This window comes from Lithobates pipiens, unplaced genomic scaffold, assembly GCF_037356315.1.
Source record: "Lithobates pipiens isolate NorthernLeopardFrog02 unplaced genomic scaffold, aLitPip1_a1.2 Scaffold_27, whole genome shotgun sequence".
Lineage (NCBI taxonomy): Eukaryota > Metazoa > Chordata > Amphibia > Anura > Ranidae > Lithobates > Lithobates pipiens.
Window position 1 is genome coordinate 42,533,685 of NW_027507788.1, and position 17,304 is coordinate 42,550,988.

At 41.5% G+C, this 17,304-nt stretch overlaps 1 protein-coding gene across 1 annotated transcript in view; it reads right to left on the reverse strand.

Annotated features, from left to right (window-relative positions):
* Nucleotides 1-17,304, reverse strand: part of UBE4A (ubiquitination factor E4A) — a 66,756-nt gene that overhangs the window by 24,796 nt on the left and 24,656 nt on the right. The window contains exons 7-12 of the mRNA XM_077456887.1: nt 15,462-15,664; nt 10,086-10,277; nt 7,846-8,179; nt 6,387-6,513; nt 5,272-5,579; nt 2,675-2,807 (exon numbers count right to left, since the gene is read on the reverse strand). Coding sequence (XP_077313013.1) covers nt 2,675-2,807; nt 5,272-5,579; nt 6,387-6,513; nt 7,846-8,179; nt 10,086-10,277; nt 15,462-15,664 — 1,297 coding nt within the window. The remainder of the gene's footprint in view (nt 1-2,674; nt 2,808-5,271; nt 5,580-6,386; nt 6,514-7,845; nt 8,180-10,085; nt 10,278-15,461; nt 15,665-17,304) is intronic.

Consider the following 17,304-nt stretch of genomic DNA (forward strand, 5'->3'; position numbering starts at 1 on the left):
AGAGAAGGGGTGACACCCCAGGCTCATGCCAATCTTCGTCCGCCAACGACTACTGGGAGTGCAGGCAGGGAAAAGAGCTGATATCAGCTCAATAGATACAAGCAAAGGAAAAAAGGATTAGTCACGCGTACCACACATCTCTCAAAACCCTGTGTGAAAGGCAAGAGCAGCCTCAGTCCAGGCTCCATATAGACCATGCCTCTGACTTGTTTCGCACCGCCCATGGGGCTTAGTCATGGAGATGGAGATGCCGCCCACAGAGGGAAAATAACTACTGATGCTTAATAAAAGGAACAATGTGTATCAGGCGCTTGTCAGCTAGATACAGAAACAGCAAGGCATGAACATCTGACATACAGCTGTTTTCAGCTGCCTCCAAAGAGCACACAGGCATCCAAAAGGACACAGGACCAAAGACACCCTGAGAATTGTGTCAGCAAACCATCTGAAAAAAAAAAATGTGCACTATACAAAAAACTCTATAAAGAATAAAAAAAAAAAAAAAAAAAAAGCAAAAGCAGCCAGAGAATGGGGGGGGGGGGGGGGGGGTGACATTCTCAGAGTAGGAAACCCCCTTCATCTAAAAATTTATAACGGGAAGTCCTGCAGTGTATTAAAATGTTATTGGGTTAAAGCGGGATTCCACTGTCTTTATCCTTTTTTTTTTTTTTGGGCATACTGACAATCATTATTAGTATTAAATATAAGACTGCCGTTTTCTCATCCGAAAAGATTTTATAAAACCGTCTCCTGACGGTTGTCATTTTGCCTGTGGGCATGTGAAGCCCACAGGCATCCTCTTCCGGGAGAGTGTACTGCTAAAAGACCAGCATGCACCGCCCCTTCGATTAAAGATCTCGCGCATGCGCAGTAAGCGCAATATCAAGCGGCGTCAACAGGTCCGGTTGCCATGACAACGGGAAATAACACGATTGTAGCCCTCTGTGATGCTCAAGGCATCCTGGGAAATGGTGACACACTTCTCCCAGGAGCCTTAGCGAGCCGGGCTGCCGAGGGAAGTGACGTTTTTAGCCCGGGCAATGGAAGAGGCAGATTTCGTGGGACCACCTAGCAACAGCAAGAAATAGGTAAGTAAAAAATGTTTTTGTTATCCAATTAATTTTATTAAGACCCTATGCTGCACATACAACTTAAGTTATATTTTTGGTGGCAACACCACTTTAAGTTTATTCTATAACAGATAAAATCAAAAAGATCAAAGAAAAATATCAGAGAAAAATATAAAAAATCTCATGGATCTCAATGATGTACTTATTCTCCTCCTATCTGTGGAATCTCCACCTCCGTGACTAAGCCCTGTGGGCGGGGCATTACACATCAGGGGCATGGCCTGCAGGGCGCCTGGGCTCATCATCCACACAGGGTTTTGAGAGATGTGCGGCACTTGGGAGTACCTTCTTTCCTTTCATTGTAGATGGGACTCACTAATTTTGAATGTCCACTTTTGGTTGTTTTGAAGGTAAATTTCATGCAGTATATACAGCACGTACAATTACAAGTGAACTACAACTAAAGCTGATGAAAAAGATATGCCCCAACCTTTATGCAGTATTTATTTCCCATGATTTATAGTTGAGATTGATAAGGAGCTGTGCTTCAGTACTCATGAAAGAACATGCTGGTAGAAGGAGAGAGCAGAGTGACTCATCAGTCTGCTGCTTCTCCTCTCAATGACCAGTCACTGGCTGGGGACGGGAAAAGACCTGTAAGTGTTACTGCTTAAAAAAAAAAAAAAAAAAAAAAAAAAAAAAAGCATCAAAAATGTCTCCTGCTTTGCCAGACAGAGCTGTACTAAGTGGCAGAGCTATGTAAATATCCGGCTGGAAGAAAAGAAAAACAAGTTCTTCGGCAGGTAAAACAGCTGCCTTATATATGCATTTCATCAGTTTCATGTTTTGCCTTAAAGTGGTTGCACACCTCAGATATGAAATATCAAAGCAAAGTGTAATTTCTGTCTGCTGCTTCATTCCTCTGCTATCAGCATGAGTCACTTATGACAAGTTTTCCTGACACCAAGAGAAAAATGGTGACATGGGAGGGAGCCCCAGCTGATTGACAGCCTCAGCTCTGTTCCTGTGTGAAAGGTAGGTGTGTGTGTGTGTGTGTGTGTGTGTGTGTGTGTGTGTGTGTGTGTGTGTGTGTGTGTGTGTGTGTGTGTGTGTGTGTGTGTGTGTGTGTGTGTGTGTGTGTGTGTGTGTGTGTGTGTTGGGCTGTTGCTTCCCTCCAATCAGCACTCATCTCTTCTCACTGAGATCTGAAGAGTGTAATTTTATCTCTCTGCCCCCTTTATTCTGACAGCTCAGACAAGCTTTATAAATTCTGCAGTTTTAATGGTTGTAGATAAGACAGCAGGTAAACAGGTACAACTTATGTAAGAGGATTTGTTTCATCTCCGTGCATCATCTGAGGCCAGTCGCTTCAATGGGTATATGGAAGGGTTTACACTCTAAGTAACAGAATTATAACCCACATGGGGCAATATTAATTACAAATAAAGCACAAACTGTACATCCTAATAATATAAAAGACATTGTGTTTGAGTGACAGGCTCCTTAAAAGCTAAAATACATTTCCTAAACATTGATAATACAGAAAACTTTATACTATTCCTGTCCAGGGCAGTAACACTTTCCATATTTCCTGGCATTCTTACCTTTCAATATTGCCTAAGAACACTGTAATAAAGTCCAGTATCTGTTCTAAAGATTCAGCTGCCGTTTCCAAAACTTCATCTGCAAACCGTCTCAGGAAGATGAAAAAATCACCAAGATTATCAGCGAAGAACTCTGTTAAAAAAAAAATGCAGAATATTTGTCGCACTAAATCCCAACAAATATTTTTATGATTTCTGCTGATGTCTGTTGGCGTTGGATGACATAAAATATATTGTAAAGAATAACAACACTCTCCATGATTGCCCATCCTTCCTTCCTCTGTCACAGCTGCCAACAGAAGACATGCCAGTTGTGATGGAGGAATGAGACGTGGGGATTTGTTGGAAAGGTTACATATCATTGGGTCAGCAGAAATCCTATTCAATATAAGTGGGTTAGGAGAGCCCATGCTCGCGAGAGCTTACAAAAGCTTCAGACAGGTTCTTTCACTTTTCTTTAATAAGAAAATCGCAACGTTATATTATATATATATATATATATATATATATATATATATATATATATATATATATATATATATATATATACATACATACACACACACACACACACACACACATATATATATTATATATACACACACACACACATATATACACACACACACATATTTTCACACAAAACAGAGCTTTCTTTTGGTGGTATTTGATAACCACTGTTTTTTTTTTTTGCAATATAAAAACAAACAAAAAAAAATTATATATGTATAATTTTTACTTTCTGCTATAAATCATATCCAATTAAAAAAAAAAGTAAAAAAAAAAAATAAAAGTAAAAAAAAAAAATCTAATTTCTTCAAAAATGTTGGCAAAAATGTATTCTACTACATGTCTGGTAAAAAAAAAAATCACAAATTTAATTATTATTGGTTTGTGTGAAAGTTATAGTGCCACACAGCATCTCACAAAAGTGATTACACCCCTCACAATTTTGTAAATATTTTATTATATCTTTTCATGTGACAACACTGAAGAAATAACACTTTTCTACAATGTAAAGTAGTGAGTGTACAGCTTGTATAACAGTGTAAATTTGGTGTCCCCTCAAAATAACTCAACACACAGCCATTAAATGTCCAAACCGCTGGAAAACAAAAGTGAGTACCCGCACGGGGGTGAGAGTTCCAGCTGCGAGCCCCGAGGGTGTGTGTGTGCTAGTGCCAGCAGCTGCGAGCCCCGAGCAGCCACTTAACCTGGCAATTTTTTTATTGCCAGGGTAAGTGGCTGCATTTGACGGGCACAAGTGGCTGCATATGATGTGCACAATGGCTGCATTTGATGGGCACAGTGAGGCTGCAATTGATGGGGGGTTGAGTATTTTTCAGTTTGCTTGCGCCCCCCAGCCCCCAAAAAAAATTTGAGCACCAGCCGCCACTGTTCTTACAACATGAGTCTACATGTCACCCAACCCACTGAAAGAATGCACTAGCTGTGTGTCAGGAAAGCATAGTGATGCCAGAGTGATAGCACAGAGCCCCCTGTAGAGGAACTCTACATTTAATACAACAACAAAATATTAAAAGCAAGCATGTACAAAAATGTCAAACTCGTATATTAATAGATGGGAAATTAGGGTAAATATTACAATAACTTTCAACACATGCTCGCTGAAAAGCACTACTTTCCTCTTATAAGGTAAAAGAAAGAGAGTAACTGCAACGCATTCAAAACAGGCTAAAAGGATCAAGGATAGAACAGAAGATTAAAATTTGGCCTAGCTCTTCTCAATCATTTTTCTGCCTGAGCTGGTAGATGAAAGGAAAAAATAAGTACCAAAGTTATGCAGAAATATTAAAACTCAGTAGGACAGTAAAGATCTTGAAAACAACGGCAGCTAAATAGTCACTTCCTGACTTTGTGCCTGTCCACTAAAACTCTGGCATTTGACATGTGAGTGACTGAGGTTGGGACAAGGCTTAAATTGATAGTAAACCTATTTTTTTTTTAAATAACAAAACATGTTATACTTGTGGTTTTGCACAGAGCAGTGCAATCCTCTCCTTCTGAGATTCCCTGCTGGCGCTCATGGTGCCTCTCCCCTGAAAAGTGCACCTGAAAACAAGCAGCTTGCTCTGGGGCACTTGTGCAGACTCGATCCTGAGGTGACACTGATCCAGCTGATCCCTCTCCATTGACCCATAGTTTGCGGCTCCACTCCTCCCCCCTCTAAATGGCTGCAAATGGCTCCAGCTGCTGCCTCTGTCCAGTAAGGAGAGAGAAAGCCAACAAAGCCTCTGCTCTCGCCCACAGCACTGGATTGAGATTGGGCTCAGTTAAGTATAAGGAGGAGGCTGGGGGAACTCTGCATACAGAAAGGTTTTTTACTTAATGCAGAGAGTTAGAAACACTTTAATATGAACTTGGAAAGAGGCTAAGATCCTGTGTACAGCGGGAGATTAGCATCTAAGACCTCCTTGAGGATGCAGGGATCAGGTATGATCAAACACCACAAGACACCTGCACTTCAACACTATTACCTAAGGCACTCTTTGTCTCAAAACAGGTTAACTGAAAGAAAGGTCAGTGGAAGTTGCAGCACTTTAAATTGCAGCTACTCACATATTAGAGAATGTTACCTGGTACATAGGCCAGGGCACTGTGCTGTACATCCTGCAGAGGAAAGGCGAGTGGAATCAGTTCTGTGCCTCGATTACCCAATGCGATTTGCACAAGCAGGACTGCAGTAGAGACTTGTAGATGGAGGCAGTTCTGTAGGGTCTGAGGTTCACTTAGAGATGCTTTCAAGCACAAATAAATTGTCATAAGGCGTTCAAACTGTTCTCTTAGGTTCTCTGCACCAGGGCTGCCATTCTGCTGGGCATCTCTCCATGCTCCTTGCAGTCTGTGCAGGCTTTGGTTCACTTTTACCATTTGCTCATGCAACCTGAAATCAGCATTAAAGTAAGCATTTTATTCACAATCCTACACAGCCTTAAAATAATACAAAACATTTTCAGCTGTATTAGAAGATTCACACAGAACAATGCAGCAGTGCATTCCTTATTAAAGCGGGAGTTCCACCGTTTTTTGTTTTTAAAAGTCAGCAGCTACAAATACTGCAGCTGCTGACTCAATCGGCTCTCGGGTGCTGCCGCCACCATCTTCAGTATGGGAATCAGGAAGTGAAGCCTTGCGGCTTCACTTCCCGGTGCCCTACTGCGCATGCGCGAGTTGCACCGCGCAATGAGAATGGTCCCCACTGTCTCTGGGATCCGTGTGTTTCCCAGCAGACAGGGGGGGACCCGCAGGAAGTGGCGTAAATACCCGCAGAATCTGCGGCTATCTATGCCAGAAATGGGTGCAAATACCTGTACTATACAGGTATCTGCACCCCCCCCCTTCCCCCTGAAAGGTGCCAATCGTGGCACCGGAGGGGGGGAGGGTTCCAATGAGCGAAAGTTCCACTTTAGGGTGGAGCTCCGCTTTAACTGAAACCAATAAAGAAAAATGTAACAGCACAGCTATTTAGTTACTAAAGATCGTGATCTTGCTTACAATGCTTTTAATTCACTTTTATTTTAACCCAAACCAACAATTCCATACAGTGCGGATGAACAAAAATTACTGAAAGACAAAACACTTCTTAAGCCACAATTTGAGGGCATGTTGTTTGAATCATTTGCAGCAGCTACATAATTGTTGCACCATTTCCCTCACCCTATGGCCAAATGAAAAGCTATTTTTCATGTACCTGTGAAAGCCTAAATGAAGTGTGTACTGCGTGAGCACCAAGTTTTCTGTCACTAAGTTGAAGGTCGGAGGAAAGTCTGGTTGCTGGTCATCGGCTGTTGGAATCAAACAAGTCTCTTTGTCGAGTCCTATATGGAGAAGAAAAATGGCAAAGTTAATTATATAGGGAATGAGGGCACATTAGGTAAGAAGGGTAAGGATTGGGTAGGTATAAAGAAACATTTTTTTTTTTTTTTAACTTGAAATGTTAAAACAGTTTAGTTTTTCTTTCGTAGGAATTGAAGTATAATATTTTTTTTTGTAGGTTTTGGATAGAGTGCAGAGGGATTAAAATGCTTGTCAGTTTTTGCCCGGACTCTCGTTTGCTATTTACTATGCGAATATGTTTAGCTGATAGCTACTTTGTATACAACAGTTGAGTTAGCTTGTTACAAAAGAAAGATACAGGGCTATTAGATAATCAGAGGCTACAAGCCTCAGTAATAGTCATGTCAGTTTAGAAAGTGAATTGCTCATGTTTTGAAGACTACGTTATGCATTTTCCATGTATCTGCCAAAACTTTGAATAAAATTGTTATTGATAAAAAAAAAAAAAAAAATGCTTGTCAGTTTTTATTGCTGTCTGTTTACCCATTAGGGAGATAGATATGCCCTCTCCGTTTGTCCTGGTAACCATTATCATTGAAAGTAAAAGAAAACCCTACATTTTGGGTTGTCTCCAGAAAAGTAATAGAGAGGAAATCTTCCAATGGGGACACTAGTTCTGGTGACCCTGGGACCCCAAGGATTTCCCTTAATTTGCAGAGATTTCCTCTCAATTCTTGTTTGGCTATAGGATAGAAATGAAATCTCCACAATGGGATGAAGCTGGCGGAAAAAAATAAAAAATGAAAGGGGTTATAACCCTCTCTTGCTCTATCCGGAAAAAAAAAAAAAAAGTTGCCCAAAGTTCTACTTTAAGTGTAACTAAAGGCAACATTCTTTTTATTTAGAATTGGATAGAGAGGAGAGGGATTAGAACGCCTTTCAGTTTTAATTGCTCCCTGTTTAGGAGATTAGTCCTCTTCATTGTAATCATCAAAGTGAAAGTAAAGGAAAATCCCAAATTGTGGGTTGACACTAGAACAGTAATTAGAGGAGAAATCCATTACAACCCATTCTGCATGATATCACCTATCTTGACAAAAAAAGTTGGCTGAACATTGACTATAGTCAATCAGCTGCAGTCATTTTTCGGGTATTTTGAGAGCTGGGTGTCCCAAGCAATAGATGGCATCTGGAGATTCATCAATACACACTGTTTAGTATGGTTGAGGAAATCTATGGATGTCTATGGAGAAACCTTTATGTGTACGGCCAGCTTAAGATAGATATCACCATTCTTATATAAGAAATACAACACTAGATACAGCATCTCCAATAATGAAAAAGAGAATAACTTCTACATTGTCTGTGCTCACCCTTCATGTGGACATTCCAGGTCCTTCGTTCCTCTTCATTGATCTCCCGCAGAGCACAGTAAGTGGAGTTAAATGTTAGCAAGCGAGCAGATTTTGGCTTACAAAAAGGCTGGCACAAGCGAAGTAAGGCAGCACCCAAGTTTAAAAAGAAACTATCGGAAGCATAGGTCTGAAGGAAAATTTCAGGCACCTGACTTGCCCAAATTTTAGCACGACCAGCATTGGCATGTAGACAGTTCCCTAGCCATAACAAGATTTGGTGCTTGGTATCTGCAGATAACTGAAGGAGGTTCTTCAAAAGCTGATGAATCTTCTCATGAAACTGAGCCATGAACTGATCAAGAGAGAAATTACAAAAGATTGTATTTAATAAGTAAATAGTTACATACAATATGCAGCTAACCAAAAATGATCAGTCTTTAAACCAAATTCCATGTTTCCACATATTTGAACTTATTCTGTTGTTTAAAAAGAGCCCTAAAATCTTCTATACAAAACATTCACAGGTTACTAAGAATCAGAAAATTAATGAACAGTGTGTTGAACTTATGCATTTCCGATTTGAAGAACACAATGGTTCTGATTCATCAAGCTACAATGCTGCATGTGAAAAATTGCATATAAAGTGATATTATCACAATGTAACACAATGCAAATGTCACACCCAATTCACAAAGCATCTTCACTGAGCGTAACAATAATGTGTAAGGTCCCCCTATCACGCAGCTGATGCGATTAGATCTGCCTGTCAGTTTTTCAGGCAGACCTAACCGGAAGGTCCATGTATTCCTATGGACCGATGTCCGTTTACACCTTCCTACTCCCAAGCCGGCTAAAAAACATGTAATGCCGCGCACACACAAGCGATTTTCCGTTAAAATCTTGGATGGCTTTTCCGCCGGAATTCCGCTCAAGCTTGGCTTGCATACACATGGTCACACAAAAGTTCACTGAACTTTTGACCGTCAAGAATGCGGTGACGTACAACACTACGACGAGCCGAGAAAATGAAGTTCAATGCTTCCAAGCATGCATCGAATTGTTTCTGAGCATGCGTAGGAATTGCTGCAGACGATTGGAATCTTTTGCTGACTGGAATTCGGCCAGCAAAAGTCCGATGGAGCATACACAAAGTCGCATTTTCCAACCAAAAGCTCTCATCGATCTTTTGCTGGCAGAATTTCCGATCATGTGTACCCGGCATAAAAGGACTCCAATCTCCTCCGTTTAGGTGGAGTGGATTGGGGGTAGCCGTGGAGTTCGCTTACTCCCGGTCCTCCATAGAGCAGAGTGGGCACGGATGTGTAATCCACCCGCTCTGCTCTGATCAGCGGGGGATCAGTTCAGAGATCCCCTGCTGATCGCAACAGTCCACCCCGTGTGAAAAGAGCCTAAGTGCTACGATTGCTTTAGAATAGAGTTTCTCAAACGTTTTACCCTGGAAGAACCCTTGGAAAAAAGCTTGAGATCTCAGGGAACCCCAGAAAGAACATTCACATCTATAGCTCACAGAACACTGGTGTGATCAAGCAAGCTGTTGATATAACAACCATTTTTTTTTTTAAATAGTATTAATTAAAATAAATATTAAAATGTACCTATTTAATGTTTGTAATTTTCTGCACAGATGCTAAATTTTGGGCAAACAACAGGGCACATTACGGTAGCAGTTTTCTTCATATGCAGAGCAAATCAGGGAAGCGTCTGTGATAACTCCGTTTGTGGCTCATTGTTCCTCACTGGCCCCTCCTCTCTCATGCATCCCATGTCATGTTACATTCAAGCACCTGGGATAGACAGGAGGGGCCAGACTGGAATAGTATGCCACAACCAGCACTATTACAGATGCTTCCCTGCATCGCTCTGCATGTGTTGGCAGTGAGCATGCGATCTACCTGTCAGATGCCTGTGATTGACGGGTAGATGGTGGTGGTACCCCTGGGGACCTCTTGGGGAACCCTAGGGTTCTGCAAAACCCCGGTTGAGAAACTCTGCTTTAGATTGTTCATGTAAAATCTTTCTCCTTCTGAGCCATGCAGGCTGTTGGCCCCTATGGCTTTAGTACCAGTAGGCATGTGGACCCTGCTATGCGGATACCAGCCCAGATGATTACCAGCATTGGGGAAATGCTTTCAAAACAGGTTGCAAAATGAAGTGCATTTTCTCTGATCTGGTTTACGACAAGAAGAAAAAAAGGCTGGCAAACTTTAGTGAATTGGGCTCTGAAAGTGTTGTTTTACCTGGTGGATATTTGATTCTTGGACTTTTATCTCCTGTGAGCTGGAACGTGATGGGTTTACAAAATATCCATGATTTTCTACCACACCAGGGGTACGCAATAAGCAGGATATGCTAAGAATTTCACCCAGTAAAGTCTTTTGGTATTGATGTCCATTTGATATATCTTGAGGCTGAATATGTTTCACAAAAACCTACATAAAAGAAAAAAAATATGTTTCCGTATACAAGGAAACCACAGCATGAGTGAATGATCCCAGTGTCACTGTAGCCAACTGTCATCACCGAAGTTATTTTATTACTGTAATGGAAATTCTTACCTATATTGCAGTGTTTTCAATAAACAAAATTGCTAGGTCAATGAAACTGTAAGCAGATTTAAATCAGAATGTCAACCAAAAATAACAAGCGAAAATAACAAAAAAAGCTTTTGGTGGCAATATTTACTTTGAATCCACAGATTTCCCTCACAACACTTTTTATTTTTTTTTCTGGTAGGTGACCCCAGTCTGATGGTCAGCATCATTCAACCCACTTTCTTTGATCCCAGGTTGCCCTGGACCTGCCCCAATCTGTGACTGGACAGTGAAAGGAGAAGCAGCATAGTAATGAGTAAATTTCCCTGGCAATCTGCACTCCTTTTACTGCACTTTCCTCTCACACTACAACAGTGGCCATGGGTTTTGACAACGACACAAATATTAATTTTCACAAAGTCTGCTGCTTCAGTGTTTTTAGGCCTTTTTTGTCAGATGTTACTATGGTATACTGAAGTATAATTACAAGCATTTCATAGGTGTCAAAGTCTTTTATTGACAATTTTATTACCTTTATGCAAAGAGTCAATATTTGCAGTGTTGACCCTTCTTTTTCAAGACCTCTGCAATTCACCCTGGCATGCAGTCAACCAACTTCGGGGGCCACATCCTGACTGATGGCAGCCTCTACTTGCATAATCATTGCTAGAGTTTGTCAGAATTTGTGTTTTTTTTTTGAAGATTGACCACAAGTTCTCAATGGGATAAAGGTCTGGGGTGTTTCCTGGCCATGCACCCAAGGCGGGGGGGGGGGGGCAGGGGATTTTTTATTTATGGCTGTTTTCTTAGCCAAAATTGTGAGTGAGCCCACTCCCTTGGCAAAGAAGCAACCTCACACATGAATGAGCTCAGGATGCTTTACTGCTGGCATGACACAGGACTGATGGTAGAGCTCACCCTTTCTTCTCTGGGAAAGGTTTGTTCCAGATGCCCCAAAAAAAAAAAAAAAAAAATTGGAAAAAGGATTCATCCGAGAAAATGACTTTACCCCAGTCCTCAGCAGTCCAATCCCTGTACCTTTTGCAGAATATCAGTCTGTTCCTGATGTTTTTCCAGGAAAGAAGTGGCTTCTTTGGTGCCCTTCTTGACACCAGACGATCCACCAAAAGACTTCTCCTCACTGAGCGTGCAGATGCACTCACATCTGCCTGCTGCAATTCCTGAGCAAGCTCTGCACTGGTGGTTCCCCAATCCCGCAACTGAATCAACTGTAGGAGACGGTCCTGGTGCTTGCTTTCTTGGGCACCCTGAAGCCTTCTTCACAAATGCAGTGGAAATGTTTTTTTATGGCATTAAGTTCATTTTCACAGCAAAAAGGGACTCTTCATAACATTCTGGAGTATATGGAAATTGGTATCATAAAAACTGAGGCAGCAAACTTTGTGAAAATTCATATTTATGTCATACACAACTTTTGGCAACAGCTGTAGAGTCCTGAAAACCTGACAGTGTTACACAGCCTGGGACCCTGGCTTTTAGGCTGGGTTCACACTGCTGTGGTGTACCAGATCGGATGTGATTCGCACCGCACTGCAGATCACATCCGATCTCTGTGCAATGCGATTTCAGCCATACAGATAGTATGGCTGAATTCGCATCGCATCCGGCCCAAACTCGTACAGAACCCTTTTTTTGGTCCGCAGCAGAATCGGATTGCATGGGTGTTCACACCATGCGATCCGATTCCTGTCCGAGTTTGCAGATCGCACTGAGATTTGGAGGTTTCATAGTTTCATAGTTTGTTAGGTTGAATAAAGACACCAGTCCATCCAGTTCAACCTGAGTGAGTGTCTACAATTGTCCCTATCCCTGTACATTGCACACTCACATTGGTCCCTACCCTCAAGGAGCCCACAATCCAAGGTCCCCATTCATATACTAGGGCAAATTTTGGACAGAAGCCAATTAACCTACCTGCATGTCTTTGGATTGTGGGAGGAAACCGGAGTACCCGGAGGAAACCCACGCAGGCACAGGGAGAACATGCAAACTCCAAGCAGGTAGTGTCGTGGTTGGGATTTGAACCAGCGACCTTCTTACTGCTAGGTGAGAGTGCTAACCACTACACCACTGTGCTGCCCTAAACGTCATTAACGTTTCACTGACACTCCCAGCAGTTCGCATAGAGAAGTGTGAACTGCCGCCGGGAGGCATGTAGATTCGCAGTATATTCGCAGTGTTCCCGCATCGCAGCAGTGTGAACTAATAGTGGGCCCAAGAAAACCAGCTCTTGTGAAGGTCTGCCATTTAAATGTGTCAGTGGTGATGCTAGGGACAGTGGCTGCATGCTGTCTAAAAGGATATACTACAGGGATTTTTTCTAGGCAGCGATGGTCGAGTGAGCAGGTCTCTTCCTGGATGTTATTTTATATGACAAAGCAAGTTTGTAAAGAATATTTGTGAGTACCAGTCTTTACTATTTTTAAATTAAAGCAGAACCATTTTGGATAGAGTGAGGGATGATTATAAACCCTGCCAGATTTTTTTTTTTGTGCTTTTATTTTTTTTTTTTCTATCTGTGTTTCATTGGGTTTCCCTTCACTTCCTGTCCCACAGTCAACAGGAAGGAGGAGTAAATTGATGGTATTCCTGGTTGTCACCAAGCTCACCAGAACTAGTGTTCCCATTGGAAGAGTTCCCCCCATTACAATTCTGGGGACAACCCAAAATGTTGGATTTTCTTTTACTTTCACTTTTGGTGATTATGGTAAACAGGACAAATATAGAGGGCGAATTTCCCTAATGGGGGCACAGACAGCAATAAAAGCCTGGCAGGGTTTCCAATCCTTCTCTTCTCTATCCTTTAGTTATACTTTAAAATGTAACAGGATGCTTGTACACTTTCTGCTTGTTCTTTGGTATTTTATAAAGGCTCCCAGTCATTCAGTATTAAAATTACAGCAACAACAGTGAACATTTATCTGGAAAGACATATTTCAAAGTTTCCCTGCAGCAAGATTATTTCCTTTTTTCCACTTGAGCGCTGACAGTTTGAATTTAATTACAGCCTGGCTCTGCAGGAACTGCTAGAGGCCGACACCAAGCCATGTCCAGTTACTTGCACTGCTTTTAATAATAAAAAAAAAAACTATTTAATTATATATTTATGATTACAGAGCTGCATCCATTTGTGTCTTTTTAATTCTTTATTTATAGTTTTTCGCAGGAATATAAAATACACCGTGTGTCAAAAAACAGTCACAAGGTCTGATGGGGAACCGAAGAAATGGCACCAAAAAAAAAAAAGAAATTGTATAAAAAGCTTAATATATTAGTACCCTTACAATGTTACCAACATAGATCAGAATAACAAGGACAGATATTAACTTAAAGATCCAGATCTGTGGAAAGGGTTCGTCTTTCACATTTCAAAGTTAACTGGAATTTTCAGTATATTTAGGTACAGAAAAAAAAAGAGATGCAAGAAGCAAGAGATGTTGTAAAGCTAGAAAAGCAGCTTTGCTGTTGATACATTTCATGCATGTAGGAGTTTACAGACTTTAAAACTCACATTTTGCATATTTGCAGGAAAAAAATTGAATTTTGCTTTACATGTAAAACAATTTTTTGGAGTACATCACAGGACATGGGTTTTTTTTCATGTTCATAACTACATAGCTGACTAATGTTGCCACCTACAGGTGAAAGGACACTGGCCATAAAATGCTGCCACCTACAGGTGAAAATGCACTAGCCGTAAAATGCTGGCTAATGCTGCCACCTACAGGTTAAAGGACACTGGCCATAAAATGCTGACTAATGCTGCCACCTACAGGTGAAAAGGACACTGGCCATAAAATGCTGACTAATGCTGCCACCTACATGTGAAAATGCATTGGCCATAAAATGCTGACTAATGCTGCCACCTACAGGTGAATATACACTGGGCATAAAATACACTGGCCATAAAATGCTGACTTATGCTGCCACCTACAGGTGAAAAGGACACTAGCCATAAAATGCTGACACCTACAGGTGAATATACACTGGGCATAAAATACACTGGCCATAAAATGCTGACTTATGCTGCCACCTACAGGTGAAAAGGACACTAGCCATAAAATGCTGACACCTACAGGTGAATATACACTGGCCATAAAATGCTGACTTATGCTGCCACCTACAGGTGAAAAGCACACTGGCCATAAAATGCTGACTAATGCTGCCACCTACAGATGAAAATACACTGGCCATAAAATACACTGGCCATAAAATGCTGACTTATGCTGCCACCTACAGGTGAAAGGACACTGGCCAAAAAATGCTGACTAATGCTGCCACCTACAGGTGAAAATACACTGGCCATAAAATGCTGACTAAGGCTGCCACATACAGGTAAATATACACTGGCCATAAAATACACTGGCCATAAAATGCTGACTTATGCTGCCACCTACAGGTGAAAGGACACTGGCCATAAAATGCTGACTAATGCTGCCACCTACAGGTGAAAATACACTGGCCATAAAATGCTGGCACCTACAGGTGAAAATACACTGGCCATAAAATGCTGACTAATGCTGCCACATACAGATGAAAGAATACTGGAAAACACTGACAACACAACAACAGGCTTCTCTGCCTAGGCTAAACCCCTCCCAACACAGCACAGTCTTCAAGTTGTTACAAGCAATGAGAAACCATACAATACAAGAGTACTCCAAGAAAAGGGATTTTAAATGTAAACCAAAAATCCTAATTTCCTTATTGTACATCATAGGACATAGGGTTTATTTATATCCAGGACTACTTTGGATGCCCCAAAGCCATGAACAAGATGGGGAGCAACATAGCACAATGGCAAAAAGCCCAAAATACGAAAGGGTAAACCTCACTACAAAGCAACCTACTGGAGTCTGCAGAGGTGAGTAAATCTACCTTGTAAAACGTAGTAAAAGTGTGGACAGAGGATCAGGTAGGGGTCTTTCAAATCTGAACAGCTGAAGCTTGTTGCTGAATTTCCCAGGAACCTCAGAAAGAAAGAATTCCTTCTAAGGAAATTAGCTAAGCAGACAAAGATATGTGCCTTAGTGTGCTCAATTTTGGCTTTGTTTTGCTTACCTTTGCAATGTCTTTTTGCTTGGTACAGTATAGAAGTATGTCGAGATAACTGTAAAGAAGCATCTGACATAAATCCAATTCCCTGACACGTTCCAGAATAACATCAAACACGGGTAAGAAAACTTCACTGAAGGAGCGTACGTCTTCATCTGCCAAAAGTGCCTCAATGACGTCCTCTAAGAATTCTACCACCTCATCAAAGTCTGAAAGAAAGTTTTGCAAAGACTAATAATCAGAAGCTTGCAAATCTGGTTAAAAGCTGAAAATAGAATAATTTCTTTATAAACAAATTATGTTATATGATATGTTATATCAGTATAACTACAACACTTGTGGGTCTATTTATATATTGCACCTGGAAAGTATTCACAGCGCTTCACTTTTTCCCCATTTTGTTATGTTACAGCCTTAATCCTAAATGGAGAAAATTTATTATTTTCCTCAAAATTCTACAAACAATACCCCATAATGACAACATGAAAGAAGTTTGTTTTTTAATTTTTAATAAATTTGAAAAGATTTCAAACGAAAAGCATCAAATGTGTGTATTCACAGCCTTTGCCGTGATACTCAAAAATGAGCTCAGGTGCATCCTGTTTCCACTGATTATCCTTGAGATGTTTCTACAACTTGATTGGAGTCCATCTGTGGTAAATTCAGTTGATTGGATTGATTGATTTGGAAAGGCACACACCTGTCCACATAAGGTCCCACAGTTAACAGTGCATGTCAGAGCACAAACCAAGCCACGAAGTCCAAGGAATTGTCTTTAGACCTCAGAGACAGGATTGTATGGAGGCATAGATCTGGGGAAGGGTACAAAAAAATTGTTTGCAGCATTGAGGGACCCAATGAGCACAGTGGCCTCCATCATCCGTAAGTGGAAGAAGTTTGGAACCACCAGGACTCTTCCTAGAGCTGGTCAGCCTGCCAAACTGAGCAATCAGGGGAGAAGGGCTTAGTCAGGGAGGTGACCAAGAACTCAATGGAGAGAGAATGTTCCAGAAGAACAACCATCTCTGCAGCACTCCGCTAATCAGGCCTATATGGTAGAGTGGCCAGACGGAAGCCACTCCTCAGTAAAAGGCACATGACAACCAACCTGGAGTTTGCCAAAAGACACCTGAAGGATTCTCAGACCATGAGAAACAAAATTCTCTGGTCTGATGAAACAAAGTTTGAACTCTTTGGCCTGAATGGCAAGGGTCATGTCTGGAGGAAACCAGGCACTGCTCATCAACTGGCCAATAGCATCCCTACAGTGAAGCTTGGTGGTGGCAGCATCGTGCTGCAGACATGTTTTTCAGTGGCAGGAACTGGTAGACTAGTCAGAATCGGGGGAAAGATAAATGCAGCAATATACAGAGACATCCTTGATGAAAACCTGCTCCAGAGTTCTCTGGACCTCAGACTGGGGCGAAGGTTCATCTTCCAACAGGACAACGACCCTAAGCATACAGCCAAGATAACAAAGGAGGGGCTATGGGACAACTCTGAGAATGTCCTTGAGTGGCCCAGCCAGAGCCCAGACTTGAACCCGATTGAACTTTTCTGGAGAGATCTGAAAATGGCTGTGCACTGACGCTCCCCATCCAGCCTGGTGGAGATTGAGAGGTCCTGCAAAGAAGACTAGGAGAAACTGCCCAAAAATACCATGTTTGCCCGAAAATGAGACCTAGCGCTATTTTCCAGGAGGGCTGCATTATAAGCCCTACCCCAAAAATAAGCTCCAGTTTGAAGTGCTTGTGTGCTTTTCAGGGAAACACAGTATAATCCTCTGTTACAGCGGTGTACATTGTGTGTCTTTGATCTCCTAACTGTTGGCGGGGGATCTCGGTCCCCC